The sequence below is a fragment of the Manis pentadactyla genome, chromosome 11 (genome assembly GCF_030020395.1).
Source record: "Manis pentadactyla isolate mManPen7 chromosome 11, mManPen7.hap1, whole genome shotgun sequence".
Lineage (NCBI taxonomy): Eukaryota > Metazoa > Chordata > Mammalia > Pholidota > Manidae > Manis > Manis pentadactyla.
The window spans coordinates 117,155,049-117,174,700 of NC_080029.1; the positions used below are offsets into that span (position 1 = coordinate 117,155,049).

The 19,652-nt window shown below is 54.7% G+C and overlaps 1 protein-coding gene across 4 annotated transcripts in view; it reads left to right on the forward strand.

The window, feature by feature from the left end:
- PAQR5 (progestin and adipoQ receptor family member 5) overlaps positions 1 to 19,652 on the forward strand; it is a 79,255-nt gene that overhangs the window by 55,725 nt on the left and 3,878 nt on the right. For 2 of the 4 annotated variants that reach the window (XR_005033956.2, XR_005033955.2), the window contains exons 4-8: positions 2,301 to 2,506; positions 7,542 to 7,668; positions 12,231 to 12,373; positions 14,822 to 14,918; positions 16,813 to 16,954. Coding sequence is in view for 2 of the 4 variants with exons in the window: in XM_057488934.1 (XP_057344917.1) it covers positions 2,301 to 2,506; positions 7,542 to 7,668; positions 7,986 to 8,100; positions 12,231 to 12,373; positions 14,822 to 14,918; positions 16,813 to 16,954 (830 nt within the window). In the remaining 2 variants the exon portion in view is untranslated. Of the gene's footprint in view, positions 1 to 2,300; positions 2,507 to 7,541; positions 7,669 to 7,985; positions 8,101 to 12,230; positions 12,374 to 14,821; positions 14,919 to 16,812; positions 16,955 to 19,652 lie in introns of all 4 variants that reach the window. The other 2 variants (XM_057488934.1, XM_036932226.2) reach the window with 2 other exon arrangements.

Below are 19,652 nucleotides of genomic sequence, written 5' to 3' on the forward strand. Positions count from 1 at the left end.
TCCAGGACCTGGCTGGGCTGATCCCCTGAGGCTTTCCGGGTCTTCCAGAAGCCCAGATTAATATGTCAGAAGTTTGAGCAAGTCAGTTTCCCTGAGCTTTACATTTTCTCATCCGCAAAGCAAGAGTGATAGTGTGAACCTTTCGCGGGGTTTCCATGAGGATTATGGGGGAATAAATTGGAAAAGGCATGGGGCCAGAGCTGTGGTTGCCCCATTATTGTTCTGGAACCACAGCAGCTGTGGGGCACTTGGTCAGGTGCACTTCAATGGAGCGTTTAAGAGCAAAGCCCTGGGAAGCATGTGCGCAGAATGGGGGTTGCCTGGAAGGTGGTGGACAGGGACCTTGGTGAGAAAGGTGGGGTCTGAAGACCAAGTTTTCACACCTTCTGCCTGCCCACAAAGGGGAGAGTGGAAGCAGGTCAGGACACTGAGTCATGGTCTGTCAGGGCTTGGAAGACCTCAGGGGTCATGCAGGCCACCGTCCTACTGCGCGCACCATTGGCTGTCACAGATGTGGCCCAGAGTAGTGCAGAGAAGGGGGTTCTTGCTTACATCATGTGGCCGGTCTCTGGCCTCTCCCTGCCCAGCATGTCTGGAAGCTAAGCCAGTAGGAGGCACCCCAGCGCCCGCTGCCAGTGGAGATGTGACGGGGAAGGCAGCGTGCTGGATCCCAAGTCAGAGGACAAAAAGAAGCCCTGGGGCGTGCAGACTGTTGGGGTGGCGGCAAGGGCAGCAAGGTCCTGCTCCAGGAGCCTGCTTGTCATTTAAATTTAAGTAAACCTGAGTAAAAAGCCTAAATGCTAATCATCACGACCTGCACAAGAGAAGAGTCAGGGTCTTCCCTGGACCCTGTCCTCCTCCCTGGGGCCACCAGGTGACCTATTTCTTATCCACCTTCCCAGAGCTCTTCCAGAAACATGCCAACCTGTGACACACGTGCACAACCCGCAGTCCTCCCGCCCCCCCTGCCCGGCCCTTGCTTTCTCAGAGCCCTCTACCCACAGCTGCTCAGGCCTCCGGGCAGCTGCATGGTGTTGCATCTCAGGGATGATTTGGGCTGTTTTACGGTCTGTGCCTCTACACATAGTGCTGGCCTCACCTGTTGGTGGGTCTTGGACTCCTGCATGCAGGTCCTATGCGGTGACTTCTTAGCTAAGGCACTGCACTGCACACACCCTGACATCCCCAGGCCCTGAGAGACGGTCCCCCAGCTGAGCAGCGCAGTAGCAGGGAGGGCTCGGAAGCGCCTGCAGTAAGATGCCCTAAGGGAGTGGGGCTACGGAATAACCTTGAGAGGAAGAAAGGCTGTTTTGAGAAATAGCAAATAGCTTGAAGTTATATTGCTGCTGTGACTGGAGGAGAAAGGTCACGAGTGTAGCCAGAGGACTTCGTGATGCTCTTCAGGTTCCTGTGTGAAAAGCTTCGTAGTCTCCTCGCCTGGGAGAGTCAGTGGGAAAGGGGGCAGGGTTGCTGGGAGCAGCTGGGGAAGTGGGCAGCTCCGCAGGCAGGACCCCCTTGCACGGGTTACGGGTTAGGGAGATGTGCTGCAGGACTAACCGTGCGGCATCTCTGCAGCGATGGAGCCAGAGATCTAGGCTTGGCGGAGACTCGGCGTGGTGGCTGCTCAGAAAAGTGATTGAAACGTTGGTAGAAAAATAGTAAGGAAGAGGGGGGAGAAAAAAGTCTTGTTGTCTGCTAGACTTCCAAGGCCTCACCTGTCTGAGGTGCCTTCCTACTGATCACAAGGATGGTGACAAGGCCCAAATTGGGGTCCTATGAGGACTGGTTGAGAGCATGGGGTGATGTCATGTGAAGCTCTAAGAGCTGGGGAGGGGTTATGAAAACTTCCTTAAGATATGTGATGGGCTTGTTTTCTATGGTCCTGTAGGGGAGAACTAGGGCTGATCAAATGGAAATAGGTTTCTGGGAGACAGCTGTCAGCTTGAAGAACTTTCCAGCACTCAGAGCTGCCTTGGGAGGTGGTGAGCTCTCCATCCCTGGAAGCATGCAAGCTGAGGCTGGAGAATTCCTTCCTGAAAACACTGTAAGACTGACTCTGTCACCGCAAGATGGGGAGAGGACTATCTAGATAAACCTCAAGGCTGTCTTCTTATCCCTCCTGTCCATTTCCTCCAACCAGGAAAGGACCCACTTACCCTCCCTCGCTCATGGCGTTTGACCAAAATGAGAGGACACAGGGGTCAGCCATCCCAGGGGGGTGGAAGGCAGAAGATGGCCAGGTGAGGGGTGTAAGCGGAGCCCCCGGCCACGGAGGTTGAGGGGGCCATGCTGTGTTCCAGGTTCTTCGTGTGGAAGTTTGTGACCGTGCTGTGCGTGACAGACATCCAGAACGACAGCTATTCCTGGCCTCTGCTCGTGTACATGGGCACCAGCTGCGTGTACCCCCTTGTGTCTAGCTGTGCCCACACCTTCAGCTCCATGTCCAGCAACGCCCGCCACATCTGCTATTTCCTGGACTACGGTGCCGTCAACCTCTTCAGCCTGGGTGCGTGAGGCCCTGCCTGCCCTCCTCCGTGACCAAGCTGCTTGCCCTTCCCTGGGAGCTGGGGCTACTGGGAGGCCTCGATGGGCTTGCGGTAGAGTCCTGGGAATGCCAGTGCCCAAGACACGCGTCCGCAGGTGTGCTGGCAAATACCCACTGGTTCTCTGGGGACAGGAGCCCTGATCTACAGTGTATGCTGCTGTGCGAGGTGGACATGCTCCTGCCAGGGCTGACTTCAAGCAGCCCAAGGTGGGGAGAGCTACTCTTAGCACACCCTTACCCAGTAATTCCTCCATACAGATGCAGTAAATACAGCAGTTGAATAGTTAGTACTTCTGTTACTATGATTCATTGAATTGTTAGTTTATGTAGTTTAATGATGGCTGTGTTTAACCATCAGCTCTCAAGATGTATGAAATGTAACAACCTGCTCTCGCAGGCCTGGGGAGCCAGCCCTGCACGTGAGTGCCGAACTCCGTCATGCCTGGCAGAGAAATGGGGTTAGGTTACAGACCCCGTTTTCAGATGCTTAAGGGGGTGAGCTATTTGCTCAAGTGCCACAGGAAGAGGGTGGCAGACCCGGAGCTGGTGAGCCTCCCATGTTCTTCTTTAACCGTGATGCCTACACCCCCATTTCCTCTCCTCCACCCAACTTGTGGGCATCATCTGTCCCCTGGCACCCCAGCTCTGGACTCTTCTGCCTCCTGAGCCTGTGGAAGCAAAGTCCTCATCTTCCCTTGCCCAAGAGGGTATCCCCGCGGAGCCTCCCTCCTTCCTATTTCCTCCTCTTCCTTCACAGCTTGCACACACATGCATATGTGTACACACGTACGTAGACACACCTACACGCAGTCTTCACCGCCTCACCTCCCACCCTCAGTGCTCTACTGTCCAGACCCCACTGTTCACAAAAACTGCTCACCACGGCTCCAGCCTCTTCCTGACCATCAGGACCCACGCAGGCAGCATGGCCTTCTTCTCTGGGCTCTCCCGCCAGCCTAGGATGTGAGGCCCTCTGTGCTCCCCAGGCCCTTCTCTCTCCAGCCTCTGCTGCGTCCCTCCCTCCCCACTCTCCTCCCATTCACCCTCTCTTCGTTCATGGGCTCCCCTTCCTCTGTTCTGCTCAGCAGGTGGGAGAGCACAGAACCAGCCCTTGGGCCTCTGCCCTCCGTGGCCCAGCTCCCTGGGCGATCTCTGCCCACACCTCCCCTAACACCTCTGGACCAGGGGCTTCCAAACCCATCTCTAGTTTAAAACCGCTTGCCTGAGATCCACACTGCGTGGAGTCCCGTGCCCTCCTGTAGCCGCCTGCCTCCTCCCCACCCCTGCGCCTGGCATCTGCTCTCTGTCCTGTGTTGTCCCGCTTGGTGGTACCCCTCCTGCCATTCTCTCAAGTCAGCGATCCGTAAATAACCCCGAAGCGCCCCTCCCTCCGGCCTGCCGCCCCACTCCCACCACCCCGTCGGTCCACACCGAGTCTCTCCTCCACGCTCTTCAGGTCGGCCGCTCCCACGGGCTCGGCCCCTCGCACCTTGCCCCTGAGCTGGCACCACAGCCTCCTCGCTGTTCCCCACCTTCCACCCAGCTGCCCAGGGGTGCTTCTACAACACCGTCTAAGCACAGCACCCTCCCACTTGGAACCTTCCAGGGTTTCCAGTTACCCAGGAGGGCGTCCAAGCTCCTTAGCCTGGATGCGCCCATGGCCCTCAGCCACCAGCCCCAGAGTATTTATGATAAGAGCAGGCACTTTGAAGTGCCTGGAACTTGGTAAGCAGGGCAGGGTAGCCATTACCACGATGGCCTCGTTAACCCTGACGTCAGGTCCCTGAGGTGGGGCTCCTGTTACCCCTGTGCTGTGGGAGAGGATACCGAGGCACAGTGCAGGTCAGTCCCCCAGGTCCCCTGGCTGGTAAGTGACAGAACCCGGTCAGAACCGCCATGGACCGTCTCCTTCCCAGCTCTGGCTCACGGCTGTGTAAGAGTCCCCGCCCTGTGCCCTCCCATATGCCACTCCTCTGGTACTTCTTCCCTTCCTGCAGGGCCTGCAGGGCCTCCAGGCTCGGCCCCTGGAACCTCAGGCCCGTGCCGGTGGCTTCCTCCAAGCCCGCAGGCCTGGACGCCGCCGCCGTGTAGCTCCAGCCCCAGCCTGGTCAGTGCTGCCTTCCTCGCTGCTCCTCCCTGGGAAGGGCCCCCGGAGGGCAGGACGGTGTCTGTTTCCAGCCAGAGGCCCGGTGCCCGATGGGGCTGCTGTGTAAGCCTGGAAGGAAGGTCTAGTCAGTCCGGACCACCGTGGACTCTGGCTCCGTCATCTGTGGCCACCTCTCCTTCCCACGCTCACCCCTACGCTGAGGAAATCTCAGTCCCTGGAGGTGGCATTTGCTCCAGCCTCCTCCGCGGTTTGCGGTGATTTCCCTCTGGCCGCCGTGTTCACTTTCACCAGGTTTTCATCACCTTAATCCCACACCCCCAAACCTTCTGTGGCTCCCTGTTGCCTGAAGGAAGTCCACCTTCCTTAGCCTGGCACCCAAGGTTGCCTCTGTCCTGTTCCCTGGAAAGCCCTCTGAAGGGGTCTGAGCACCAATTACAATGTATGGGTGTTTGGGGCTGGGGGGGCTGTTTCCCCACACCACCAAGCAATTCTCCGACGCCAGCTGGGTGTCCTCCAGTTCAAGTCAATTCTGACACCACCTGGAGACAACATCGGTCCCACAGGTTAAGGGCTCAGACCCCCAGGGGCACTGTCCACCTCGCATGCTCAGCGCCAGCCCAGGTTGTCAGCTGTGATTCTGACTGCCTGTAGATCAGAGGCTCCCATGACCTCTCCCTGGGTTTGATTAATTTGCTAAAGTGGCTCACAGAGCTCAGAGAGACATTTAACTTGATGGATTACTGGTTTATCATAAAAGAACATAACCCGGGAACTGCCTGTTGGCCGAGATGCAGTGGGTATGGGGAAAGGCCGCGGAGCCTCCATGCCCTCCCTGTCAGCGGGAGCCGCTCTCCCCAAACCTCCCCACCTTCCCCTGGAAGCTCTCTGAACCCCTCCTCCTGGGCTTCATGGAGGCTTCACTCCATGGGCATGATTGATTAAATCACAGGTCACGGCAGTTGGTTCCACTGCCAGCGCCTCTCCCCTCCACTGGGGTCGAGGGACGTGGAGGGGAGGGGACTGAAAGTTCTGACCTGCGGATCACATGATCGGGTCTCCTGGCAACCAGTCCCCATCCTTAGGTGCTTTCCAAAAGTCACCTCATTAACAGAACAAAAGACACCTTTACCACACTGGTCACTTAGGAAATATCAGGGTTTCCGTTGCTCTGTGTCAGGAACTGTGGAGAAGACCAAATGTATCTTTCTTATTATAAATCACCTTGCCTCCTACTGCGGTTTTTGGCAGGGCCTGAGGTTGCCCTGCTCGGCTATCACCACAGAGTGCCTTGACCCCAGTCAACACACACAGGTGGGACCCCCTTCCCACCTCACCATCCCCCTCACCACCCCCACCCCGCCATGGTGTCAGGCTGAGAGAAGGGTTAGTTGGCCCCTCAACACAGGAGGCAGTTCTCAGCTGAAACCTGACAGGCAGCCTGCCGGAGTGGGATCGATGTACCAGGAGGCTATGATTCCTGACCTTTCTGATTCTGCAACCCTGGGAACATCCCTGGGCTTTGCTAGACTCCACCTGTCAAGTGGGACCAGAGGCAGAAGTTGAACTTGCAGGGTCTGAGGCCTTGAGCTAGGATTACAAGGTTCTCTAGGTCTTTGGAAAAATGGGTCACTCTAGGGCTGATCCCTCAGGCCCTGGGCTGACAGGCCTCCCCCACAGCAGGTAAGGGCGCCCAGAGAGGCCTTCTAGTCCAGGCCCCTTGAGAAGGACAGTGATCCCCCCTGTTCTTTAACTAAAAGCTGCAGCAAACAGGTCCTGAGGTAACCCTTCTCTCGCTCCCTAAACTAAAACAAAGCAAAACATCAAGGCTTATGTCCAGCCTTGGAGCCGGCCAGCCCCCTGCCCACTGACACGATGCGCCTTGCAGCAAGGGCCCTTACTGCCTCGACGATGGTCTTCCCTCAAGGAGCACACAAGTCACTGGGCGGAGGGCTGGGCACACACAGAGCATGGCTGAACTCACCGGGTGTCCTTGTGGACCACAGGGAAGGGGCTCAGGAAAAGCCACCCCAAATGTGCCACTTGGGCATGTGGACCATTTTGAGCTGAAGGCAGTCAAGACCCTGGGGATCAAGAGAAATTTTCCCCCTCTCTTAACTACCTAGAGAATCTAAATTGGAGGTCTTACCCAGAATACCAATTATCACCAGAGATAAATTTTATCTGTTTGCAGGGCAAACATCTGATTACCAAATACCTGCTCTTGGTACCGTCCTGTGAGTTGCCCTCCTTCTCTTTGAAGCCCTGGGCCCCACTCCCACTCATCTCAGGATGGTGTATAAACCTCATTTTACTTTCTGTCTCTGAACCTCTCATGTATGTGCGTTTCCTGTACCTTTGAAATTTGATTTTCTCCTATTAATCTGTCTCATGTCATTTCCATTGTAGGACCAGCTAGAAGAACCTTGAAGGGTAGAGGAAAAATTTCCTTCCCAACAATAGCATGTGGTTAAAAACAGGGACTGGCACTGAACTGCCTAGGTTTGAAGCTTGGCTTTGCTGCTTTCTCACTGTGTGCCCCTGGATGTGTTACTAAACCTCTCTGTGCCTCTCTTTCCTCATCTGTAAAATGAGGATAAAGGCAGGATTTATGTCAGAGCTGGTTGTAAAGATGATACGAGTTAATGTGTGTAAAGCCCTTGGAGCGATGCTGGGCTAATAAGCTCTCCAGACAGGATTTGGGTAGGCAGAAAAGAGGGGAGGGCATCCTGGGGTTGGGGGTGATGGTTATAAACAAGGGTGCGGTGCCAGGACTGCTCATGGTCTGTGGGGATAATAAGGGTTCAGCCAGATGCTGGGGTTGGTCTTCCCAAGGAGCCCAGCCAGTGCTGAGTTCTGGCTTCCTGCCCAAGGCTGGTTTTCCTTCCCCAGGCTCAGCCCTCGCCTACTGTGCCTACACGTTCCCTGAGGCACTGGTGTGTACCAGCTTCCATGACTGCTACGTGACCTTGGCTGTGCTGAACACCGTCCTCAGCACTGCCGTCTCCTGCTACTCCAGGTACCTGGCCGCCTGTCTCAGAGGGGAGGGGGGGAGGCCCAGTGTGCAGCCCCATGGGCCACTGCAGGGCACAGCAGAAGAGGTGGGCTCTGTAGAAAGGGCGCTCAGGAGCCTGGGGTTCAGCTCCAGACGGGATTACTCTGACCAGGCGGGACCAGCATCATGGGCGTGTGGCCTGTGCACCCACTCACAGCCCTGTGGTCAAGAGGGCTCTGCATTTGCTTCGGAGCTTGGTCTGGGTGCAGCTGTTGCTGGCTTTAAATTCTTAATGATTTTTCGACAAGGAGGTCCCATACTTTCCTCACTGGGCCCTACAGATTAGGTGGCTGGCCCTGTTACTGGGCAAGTCACTTCCCCTCCTTGGACCTCCAATTACTCATCTGTAAAATGGGACCAACACATCTGCCTTGTGCAATGGATTCAAGATTGCAGGTAATGTACCCGAACACCTGACACAAGCCTGGCCCAGAGAAGGTGGCCCATAACGGGCAGTCTGCCAATATTGACAGGGTGGGCTTGCCTCTAGATTTATGTGATAGGTGATGGATGATATTCAAATGTCCAACACATTCCCAGGGGAAGCCCCAGGGCCATGAGTAACACCCAGCTCACTGGCTCTAATTTTGTCTATTTTTTTCCCTTTCATTCAAGAAACCTCATTGAGTGTGAGGCAAGAGACATTGTTTGGGGGATAACAACTCTCTAAATTTATTCAGCTCTTTGTAAAAGTGAACTGCACAAAAGCTCCCTTTCCCTAAATTAGGAAGCTTCTCGAATGGTGGCATTGGGGTGACAGCTCTGTCTCAATGGTGCCAGGGTGCCTGGGTGCTTCCTGGGCCGGGGGCCTTCAGTGCTGGATTAGGAAAAGCGCCAAGGTAGGCTGGTAGGTCATACCTGATCCTCCATCTCCCCAGCCGCGGTTCCAGTGAGCCAGTATGAGTCTCCCTGTTGGACCTGCTGCAGGCCTCCAAGAATTGTTACTACTTGCAGCTGTCAGCTCCGCCTTCCCGAGGAGGAAACGGGGAGGGAGAGGCATGCTTCTGTCACTTCTCTGCAGTGACTTTTGCTCCAGCTTTCTTTGGGTGGCACTTAGGTTTTGTGTGTCTGAGAGGCAGGCAAGTCTCACAAACTTGACAAACAGGTTTTCTTTAAAAATGGAAGGACAGATTCTTAAACAGCACCGGCATACTTGCCCCAGCCTGCTGTTCGCTTACCGGTCCTGAGAAAGCGTGGGGTCGCGCTCCGGGGGAGTCTGGTTTCCAGGCGCAGTGTCAACGCCGAGTTTTGCATCACTTCATCCCATGGAAGGGTAGAAGTGGGATAAATTCCCTCTTCCCTCTTCCTGGAAATCACAGAGCTCCCCAAAAGCTGTGAGGAGACAGGGTCTGCCCATTGGGATAGAAAATAGAATCAGACATCACAGGGCTGTTATTTCCTCCTCTTCTGGTTCCTCAAGGACTCTGGTGATTAAAAGCTGTTTCTGAAGCTCAGCCTCTGTGCCAGGCTGTCGCCGGGAGGGCTGTACAAGCGATGGAGAGAGCAGGTCGGATCCCTGCCTTGGGTGAGACAAGGCATGACACGCATAGAAAAGTAACAGAGGTGCTGAGAACAGCCCAGGGGAGATGAAGCTCGCCCCAGAGGCACAGTGCCTCCTGGGTGGCACACCTGGAGCTGGTCCTTGCACGTGTCACTCTTCTGCCTGGTCAGCTCCTGCAAGGCTATGAGGTTCTGGCGTTTGGAATCTAGGATCAGAGGGAGGCAAGTGCTGTGGGCTAAGAGGGGTGGGAAGGCTCTACGGGTGTGGAAGATGCAGTCCCAGAGCTCATGAATCAGGGCTGCTTTCCCATGAAGTCCCAGTGAAAATTCCTCGGACATTTGCTGCTGCTTTTGTTTTTTTTTTTAAAGCTCCCTGAATCACGTATAAGCCACCAGAGTAGACTGTTTGCTTTCTGCCAGGAGTCTACCTTGATTGCGCAGATGGGTCTTTTGGGGGTGGCATGCCTGTTACCTTTGGACAAACTTGTTTGCCAGGGCAGGCTTGGGGGCTTCTCCCTTGTCAGTGAAGTGGATTATTTCTGTTTATGTATGGGGCACATCTGTGGCTAGGCCATTCATTCATCTAACCATCTATCCATGCACCACCCATTCGTCTGTCTGTCCCTCCATCCACCCACCCAACTACCCATCCATCCATCGAACTAACCACTCAACATTTCTTAAATGCCTGCCATGCTCCAGGCAGCATGTTAAGATCTGGGGACCCCAGGAGTGAAGTGCGATCCTTGACCTCAGAAAGCTTGCTAGGAGAGGAAGACTGCAGACTCCCCAGAAGCCCACCCGGAGCCACCATTTCCTCTGGCGGCCAGGGAACACGCCTTCACGGGGCAGCATTAACCCCATGTACCATGAACGAATAATGGTAATGCAAAATGATGCCGGAATACAGTGTTCTGCGAAGTGGCTTTCAGACTGAGGATTGAGGAAGGGTGACCACGTCAGCGGGAGAGGAGAGAAGGAATTTGTGGACATAGTGAACGTCCTGGGCAAGGGTGAGGGGGCTGGGGAGGAAGGGACTGCAGTGGAAGGCAGCCGCGAGCGTCAGAGTTACCAGAGCCTGCAAGGCTGGACGGGGACACAGGCTAGAACGGGGACCCAAGGGCTGGGGATTTGGAGTGCCTGTGCGTCCTGCTGAGGGCTGGCCCTGTCTGTGCTCATGAAGGACAACAGTGCAACTGCAGGAAGCCTGGGCTGGAACGGAAAGGGGGGCAGGGGGCAAACGCCACCTTCTCAGAGCCGAAGATAGAGTGGGGGGTCCCCTGGCAAGGGCCCTTTGGGTTTGCTTCACCCTTCGCCCTCGCTCCTCTCCACGGTGGCGGCTTCTCTGCTCTCACGAGGCCTGCCCTCTGTGTTTTCATTCCCCGTCTGGTCTTAGCGTCTAAGGAGTGGGAAAGGTGCCTCATGCACAGGGAGTGACTCCGGTTCTGAGTGGCTTCAGCAGAAGCAGGTGGAGAGGAGGGCGAGGGTCGTCTGGAGCCCCAGATTGCACAGACTTGCTGTGCCGGCTCAGGCCAGTCACCATCCCCTCTGGGCTTTGGTGTTCACACCCTAAACAAGGGCATCTGAGAAATTGTCCTCGGGGTTCTTTCTGGTTTGGACATTCCACAAAGCAAGCTCATCAGTGTCTTTCCCAAGATTTCTCTTCTTGCCTGGTCCTTCCCCCACCCCCCTGCCTCTCCCTCCTGCCTCATCACTCTGGGGTATGGGCAGGAATAGCAGAGAACCACCTTCTCTGAGCACAGAAGGATCCCATGGACCTCAGTAGCAGTTTTTAATCATTCGCACGCTCACTGGAATGTCAGCTCTAAGTGGCATTCATTCCATTACAATACACACCCCTCAGGTGAATCTCCACATAGAGAACGATGGAAAGCCAGACTTTGGTCCTTATTGATTTAAATTATGTAATTTAATTCAAATGAACATGCTCCAGAAAGTTGATCTCTCTGTAGCATTTGAGAGGGCAAATGAGAGGATACATGACCTCTCTGTGGCTCTTGGAGCAAGGTGGGGGTGGCAGGGCCCTGGCCTGCTCACACCTCAGGGCCACCCAGAAGCCCGGGAAGGCACCCTCATTCCCTCGGGACCCGGAATTACACAGCAGTGTTTGCTGTATGTCATAAGTCATTGCAGGCACTTCTCCATTCATCCATCCATTCATCCAAACCCAATCATTGGGGTGTTTTTTGACAAATACTTGCTCAGTGAAATGCCTTGTGGTCAGTGCTATGAGGGAAAGAGGTGTATTTTCAGCGCTGGTGGGAAGCGGGCTGCTCTGTCACAGCCATGCCACAGCAGGGGCGCCGTGGCAGGTCAGGGCAGCACAGGGCAGGCCTGGAATGGGGTGTGGAGCTCAGAGCTGGAGAAGAAGGCTCGGCAGAGAGTGGTTCTCAGACATGTGTGGGGTCAGAGGGCTTGGCCAGATGACAAAGTGCTGCTGGGGCCTGGAGCCAGCATGTGGCAATGTCCACATTCCTGAGGTGTCACCCCTGTAACAACAAAACAGCCACAAACACACACACATCTCTGCAACAGAATGACAGTTTTTTCAAAGGCCCCACTAGTTTCAAGCACTAGTTCTAGAATTTGCTTGCAAATCCTTCAGCTTTATTGCAACAAAATTGGTTAGATTTTCCGAACAGACCAATATTGCATGGGCCCTCTCTTGATGGAGGCTTCTCCCGAAACCCAGGGATTCCTGCTGACTCGATTCTAGGCAGGGGAGATGGTTTACTCCCTGTTAACTGGCCCCTCAACCCTGAAGTGCAGGGATGCCGTATCAGGTGGGGCTTTGGACTCTGGGGCCTGAGGGCCTTGAAGGATTCTGTGACTCCCGCCCTTGCCTCCCGGAATCTCTGGCTGTGGCGACACCCTGTGGCCTAATATGGAATATATGGAATTGCACCTCGGCAGTGGGAGGCCCCTCTCTGTGGCTGCTGGCCCTTCTGCCTTTTATTCTCTGTTGCTGTCTCTCGTTCTGCTTTTTCTCCTTTTTTTCCCTGTAGACTCGGCTTTGCAGCTGGAGAGGCTGGTTCGTTTGTCCCTGGGGAAAACACTTTATCAGGCCGGGCGAAATATTGTCTCAAGTCGCAGGAAATCCATGCTTTGGGGGATGGCCCTCACCAGCCAGAGCCAGCTGTCTTCCTGTGTAAGTGGCCACAGAAAATGCGTGCTTTTATAGCCAGCCTTTTAACCCAGAAATGGTAGGTGGTGGCGGTGCACAGGGAAGGAGGGAGCAGACCCGCTGCACTGGGACAGAGTTGGGAGGGATTGAGAAGGCTGTTGAGACAGGCCCTGGATCTTGGGGCAGGGGGCACGTGTTCTGTTCACCCCCTGGGGCAGAGGGGCTGCAGGTGAGGACCAAGGCCGGCAGGTGGTCTGGGGCCTGCTCAGCCTGCTGGAGGGGCCGGTGTGGAACTCAGGAGCCAGACAGCCCTGGGTTTAAATCCTAGCTTTGCCTCTTATGAGCTTAGCTGACTTCAGGTAACTCACCCAAATCCCTCCTGTTCCTTCCTGTTCCTATTATGTGCTACAAAAGTAGCTACAAGAAAGGGGAAGGGAGAGAATGGGTCCCACAGCACCTATTTTTTTCAGAGCTGCTATTTAGTGAGTGTTCCTCTTTCCTGTGCACATTTGTAAGTTCCCTGTGGATACCATTTCCTCAGATCCTTGCACAAGCCCGTGAGGGGGTACACTTGTTGTCCCTGTGTTACACACAAGGATTCTGAGGCGTACGAAGGTTGCATAGCGTGCTGTGGTCACATGCTCATGAAGGGCAGAGGCAGGATTCGAACCCAGCATGTCTGGATCGAATGCTGCATGTGAAATCACAGTGCTCTGCTGCCTTACCTACCCCAGAGTTTGTGGTTTACTCCAAGGTGGGGGTCCTTGCTTTGGGGGATGATAAACTGAGGTCCCTTGTTTCTCTTCCTCCCTTTCCTTAAGCTCCTCTTCTTTTCTCTACCCAGTGGCATGGGCTTCTCTGACTTGCGGGCAGGGTCAGGAAAAAAGGAGACATGCTGGCGTACTGGAGCCAAGTTGGAGCTTACCTCTGGAGGCTATGGGGCTCTGCGGGCCCACAGTGGCCACCTTTTACCCTGGAACAAGGAGCCTCCTGCCCAGCTGCCCTGAGGGCTGGGCAGAACACTCCGGCCTGGTGGACACGCAGGTCCTCAGATACCCTCCTAAGCAGGCTGTGCGGCTGGGGGGTGGTCCAGCCCTGAGCCAGCCCAGCTTCAGCCCTTGAGGAGGGCTCCCTGGGAGTGCAGGAGGTGGATATGGCAGTCTCTGCCATGTCCCACACCAAAGGATAGGGGCAGTAGTGGGGTTTGTAGTCAGGTGACTGCGCTGGCTTGTAGGGGACGCACATAACCTGCCCAGGTGAAATGGGCCCGGCGGGGAAGCAGTAGAGCAGGTTTGGTGGAGAAGGAGCAGGCGTGTGGGCTGGGACAGGGGTCTGGACACAGAGGTGAGGACTGGTGGTGGGACACAGATTCCATCCCCACTGTAGACCACGATGAGGGGCAGACCTGCCAGGAAGGCGGAGCGGGCCCGAGTGCCTCCGTCACTTTACAGACAGCACCAGCACAGCCCCCCGGTGAGCCATGGTGCCCTGGCTCTGTACACCACCCTTGCGGGGGCCTCTGGCCTCACCCTGCAGCCCTGTGGGCACAGAGGGAGGACCAGCCTCTGCAGTACCCTGTAGTATTAAGGTGGGTGCCTGCCCAGCCACCTGGGCTGGGCCCAGGAGCTCTCCCTAACCCAAGCCTCAGTTCAGGGCTGTGGCTCTGTGTGGCGACTCTCTTTGTCCCTCCTGTGTCCTCCTGGGTCCAGCTTGCCATCTGTGCGGCTGCTGCCCCCTCTCCAGGCTGGGTGCAAGCCAGCCCTATCATGTTGTCTGGGAGGATCTGCCTGTCTTTGCCACCATCAGCACCACTCGTTTTAATGCTGGCTCCATCTGGCTTCAGGTGGGTGGTAACAAGAGAAAGAAAGGCCGTGTTTACTCAGTTTCCCCAGATCAGTATCCTCATGTGCAGTATTAAGTACTCCAGAAATCTCTCCAAGTAATTAAAAGCCTAACTGAACCTGGGGCTTCTGCACGGTGATCACCTGGGCGACTCTGTATAGCTGGGCATCTCAACCTGCATGGGTGGGCTTGCCCCAGGAGCCTGTGTTTGAGGCCACCCATACCCCGCATGCCTCCCTGTCCTGGTCGTTACTGGGCTTCCAAAGGCTCTTCGGCAGTTAGATAACTTGGCCCTTGCACGGCCCTTCTGCCTGGTGCCTCCTCCCTGGCTTCATCTGCAGACCACTGCCTCTTGTGGTGTGGGCCCAGAGGACGGCTTCCCCTGAGATCTTTTCATGTCTGAGGTTGAGTCACTCCCATCCATGTGAGAGAATTGGAAAAGGCTGGTGGAGAAGCTGCTAGCTGCAGGAGGAGGTTGTGCAACAATGCTTGCCTTCTGTTGATTACTTGCCCTGGGTTATTTTTAATGTGTGTGTGTGTGTGTGTGTGTGTGTGTGTGTGTGTACACATGTGTAATTTACCAAAACTCTTGTCATTCCAGTTTCTCCCCTCTTTCCTTCCCTGATTTAGGTTTCTTGAGATCAAGAAGCCTGGGCTGTCTAAGGTGCTTCGTGTCCTGGCCTTTGCTTATCCCTACACCTGGGACTCCATCCCCATCTTCTGCAGGGTAAGGGTGGCCCCACCTCCTCTCCACCTGCTGGCAACGTCAGGGAATCGACTGTTCCATGAGCTTCTGGGGGTCAAAGCACCGTGCTGGTCACTGAAGGATACGCAGGAGTCGAGACCCAGGGGCTCCTGTAACGGCACCTGGCAGAGTAGTTGGGTGACAGTGTGAGCACAAAGGCCCCAACAAACCACAGCGGCAGCCAGCAGTGCCTGGGGGCTCAGGAGCGATCATGGAGGGCTGGGCAGGGGAGGCGGCCTGTGGTTTAACAGAGTGACCAAGAAAGCAGGCTCTAGTACTCACTGTGAGACTTCAGGCAAGTTACCTGCCATCTCTCTGCCTTGATTTCTCTCACCGGTGAAATGGGCATGGTAATAACACCCCCTTTCATCGGGCTGTGTGTGTGGGGAATTACATTAGACAATGTGTAAAGTGCTAGCTGGTGACAAGAATCCAGTACATGCGTTATTATATGTTATCACCAGTCAACACAGTAGTAGTAAGTAGTAAAGGAAAACACATGAATGAAGGCCTTAGAGGATACGTGGGAATTAGATGAAGAACAGGAAGGAAGAGGGTATGGGAGGGAAGACAAGACGGGGGAATGTCCATATACTCTCACATCAGGTGGACCAGAGTTCAGTCCAGTCCCACTCCTCACTGGCTGTGTGACCTTAGGCAATGCACATAACCTCTCTGAGCCTCGGTCTCCTCATCTGTAAATGAGGCTAAATCCCCTCCTTCACAGTGGAGTAGAGGAGATTAATCAGATCAACAGATCTGATGGGCTCGGCAGTGGCCATCGGCCAGCGAGTGGCACTCTCCTCTCGGGGGCAGCCCGCGGGTCTGGTGAATGAGGCTGAGATGGCAGGGCCGAGAGGCAGAGCTGTGGCTCCCGCAGCCGGGACGCTGGGCGTGTGCTCTGCGCTCTGCCTGTGTGGGCCTGAGGGAGATGCAGGGGGAGATGTGACCCATGCCCCTGACCCCTTCTCTGGGGACACAGACCACACATGGGAAGCAAGAGCAGAGGGGACAGGCTGGTCCCGCCGCCACCGAGTCGCGCAGCACAGGCTCTGCGTTGCCGTGAGCAGTGTGTGCTCCCGGCACCCGGCTGCGTGAGGCAGTGGGTGGGGGGCAGGGAGACCTACTGCTAAGTGGTGGTGGTGATGAGCGCACAGCTTCTGCAGTCAGCCTGCCCGGACCCAGACGCTGACTTCACTCCCATTTAGTAGTGTGCCGGTCACCCTCTGGCCCAGCTTCCTCATCTGCCAAATGGGGAAACAGAGTCACCTGGTGCCACTTGTTGAGGCTCCAAGGACGCAATCCAAGTGGAAAGTCCGGCCTAGTGCCCTGGGTGAGTGGTGGCCGCTATTGTTATTTATAATAGTACAAAACCTGCACTTAACTCTGAAACAGTATAATGTCCATAATTAGTACTTTCTGATGGCTCAGAAGGCCCTCCAGGCCATCAAGCCTTAATTAGGAACATCAGTTCAGGAGATATTTGGTTAGAAGTGAGTTCAAATGTGAATAGATCACTTTTTACTATTCTTGCATTTAATCCCCAGAAAGAAGAGTAGCAATATAGCCAATAGAATTTGTCCTTTCCTTTCCTCCACTCCTTTCATTTTTCTTTCCTTCCTTCCTTTCTTTTTTTTAAATTAAATAACCCCAAAGGCTTTCATGAACATTTGGGGGATCGAATACAACTGCCTTGGTTCTCAACTGATCGCACTCAGAAGAGGGATTCTTCTGCAGCCCCGAGAGCTCCCTGTCTAACTTGCAGACCCGCCGTGAGGGCCCTGCTACGGGGTCTGCACGCGTGAGCAGAGGCGTCCTCAGTTGAGAAGGAAGAGGGCGTCCTCTTAACACCTGATGTTTCTTTAAATACTTGCAGCTCTTCCTGTTCCCAGGGGAGAGTGCACAGAATGAAGCCACCTTGTACCACCAGAAGCACATGGCCATGACCCTCCTGGCCTCTTTCTTTTACTCTGCACACGTGCCAGAGCGCCTGGCTCCTGGGTGCTTCGACTATATTGGTGAGTGCACAGGGGCCCCCCACCTAGGGAGCGTTCTGATCCCTGGACATGTGAGAGCAGTTGCAAAGGGAGGCAGGCAGGCAGAGAATCATTTCTTCAGGAAGTTGTCCAGGAGCAGGCCAAGGGGACTGAAATTGCAAGTTGATGGAGGCCAGGGTGAATGTAGCCACGAATGGCCGGGCAGGATGGGGGAGATGGAGAGTAGGTGGATCTAAGATTCTAAAGCATTCTTGTGCGTTATGGGGCCTGGAGAGCCCTGTTTTTGTATAGAACAAGAAATCCCATTGAGGGCAGCCTTGGAGAGAAAGAGGGAGAGGAAAGAGAGGACAGGTGGCTCTGTGGTCACCGAATGGCACAGGACTACTTCGAGTAGCAGAAAGTGCCTGTCTGTCTTGCTTGGGTGGGTGCGGTGGGGCCAGGAGTCATGGTAGCGCAGTGGTTCCCAGGTATGGTCCCAGGACCAGCCTTCTCAAGTCATCTGGGAGCAAGCAGACACCCTGAACCAGAAAGTTGGAGGGGTGGGGTCCAGCACTCACTCAGAGGCTATGGGTGTGGGATTCTCCAGGTGAACCTGAGCTCATGGAAGTTAGAGATGTGATGAGGTGGAGAGGAGGTGTCCGGACCACAGGGGCTTACCCCTGCTGGTGGAGTGCCCACCCCTGCTGCCCAGGGGAGGGGGGCAGGCCCCTCAGGACCTATCACCCCTGCCCTGGCTCTGGAACTGGCTGGAGGAGGGACCCTTGGGTCACTTCTGGTGAACCTGAGGATTCCTTGGGATGAGAGCTCCTTAGGTAAGCTGTCCTGGGGTCCAAAGGGCACTCCTTGTCCCTGCGTGGTGGGCGGGAACCTTGGCTCTGTCCCATTCTGTCTGTTGGCTTCCCTTTGTCGCCTACCTAAGACGTGACCAGATTTACTTTGTTTGCTCTGATTAGAGCTTCATCTCCTTAATCTCTCCTGGCAGAAGGGATTACTAGTAGCAAAATGCTCAGAGAGCAGATATCAGAAAAGGAGGGAGATAAGAGGACCAGGGGGAAAAAAAAAAAAAAAAGAGGACCAGGGAATTGGATACTACTGACCACGCCCACCTCCCCAGCCCCACCTGGATGAAGTAGAGGCAGTTGTACGTGAAGTCTGGAACTGCAGAGAAAATAGCCCTGGGCCTTATTTTGCCAGTTCTCTAGCTTCTTAATAACATTTTACTTATTCACCTCTATCCTATGCTTTTGGGTCTAGGGGTTCAAAGCAGAAAGACACCACTAAGGGGGAAATCTGCCAGATAGCAGTTAATGATAGATCATTAACAAGGGGCTTGCAAAGGTCTCCATCCTTCCAAAACCGTGCCTGCTGGATACCGGGCTCGTGCTCCCACACCAGCTGAGTGGGAAGTGCTGGCCCTGCGTGGCTAGCATTGGCCCACAGGAGGCTCCTCCCTATTCCTGTCAGGGGATTGCTGAAATCACTCTGCTTGCTACAGACACATTGCAGACATGCCCAGTGCTCATGGCTCTTTCCATCTTTTCATCTCCTGCCCTAAATGGAGACAAGCTTAAGCCTCAGTTGGTGAGATTAGCTAGTCACCTCCTTCTGCTGGGCCTGTGTCCTTGGAGAGCACATCTCTCTGCTGGGTCTGAAGCCACTTTGCCGCATCGCACACAGATTTGCAAATCATGCACAGCCCATTAGTGTGGCTTGAGTGAGGCAGGGTGGCACCCCCAGGCACACCTTCTTCCTGGGAAACATAGACTGAAGTGCTGGCATTTCCCTGCCATGAGGAAGTCGTTGGCCACTCGAGAAATCTCAACTCGTCTACACTCTCATTCCTATCTCTGCTCCTGCTCAGAAGGGCATGTGCCCAGGCTGGTCCTTTCCTCGGACACATTTAATGATTACTTCCTCTGGGTTCAGAGTGGTGTATGTATCCTTTAACGCTTTCTTTTTAACTGAAGGAGAATCCTTATGTAACTCACATGTTGTATTGTTGTATTAGTTTGCTAGAGCTGCCATTAAACAGAGCCTGAGTGGCTTAAGCAACGGAACTTCATTTTCTTACAATTCCGGAATTTAGAAGCCTGAGATCCAAATGACTACAGGGCTGGTTTCTCCTTGGCTTGCAGATGGCCATCTTCTCCATCTTCATGTGGTCTTTCCTTTGTGTACGTGCCTGGACAGGTCCTAATCTCCTCTTATCAGGACACCAGTCACAGTGGGCCCCAGCCTAGTGACCTCATTTTAACTTAATTGTCTCTTGAAGATGCTATCTGCAGATACCACATTCTGAAGGGGTTAGCACTTCAGCACAGGTATTTAGGAGAGGGAGACACAATTCAGCCCATGACACATGTCTCTCATCTTCCTCCTTGTCCCTGGTCCTGGGCAGTGAGCTGTTTTTCTCGCCAACCACCAAATGAGCATGTCCCTGCCCACTCCCACCACCCTCCACCAGGCCCCTACCCTCTGTGGCTGCGTACCTGGGGAGCCAGGGTCCTGCAGGGAGGAAGAGCTCCTGGTCATGTCAGGGAGAACACCACCTTGTAAGTGGCCGACAGAAAATGCACTGGCTTTTCCTCTGGCACTGAGGCCAAATCCAAGCTGATTAGCGCTGTCTCTCATGAGATGAAATTTGGCAGGATACGTTGCCTAACTATTGCATGTGAAGAACAGGACTGGTAGATAAGTTGTTTTAAAAATGGATTTGATT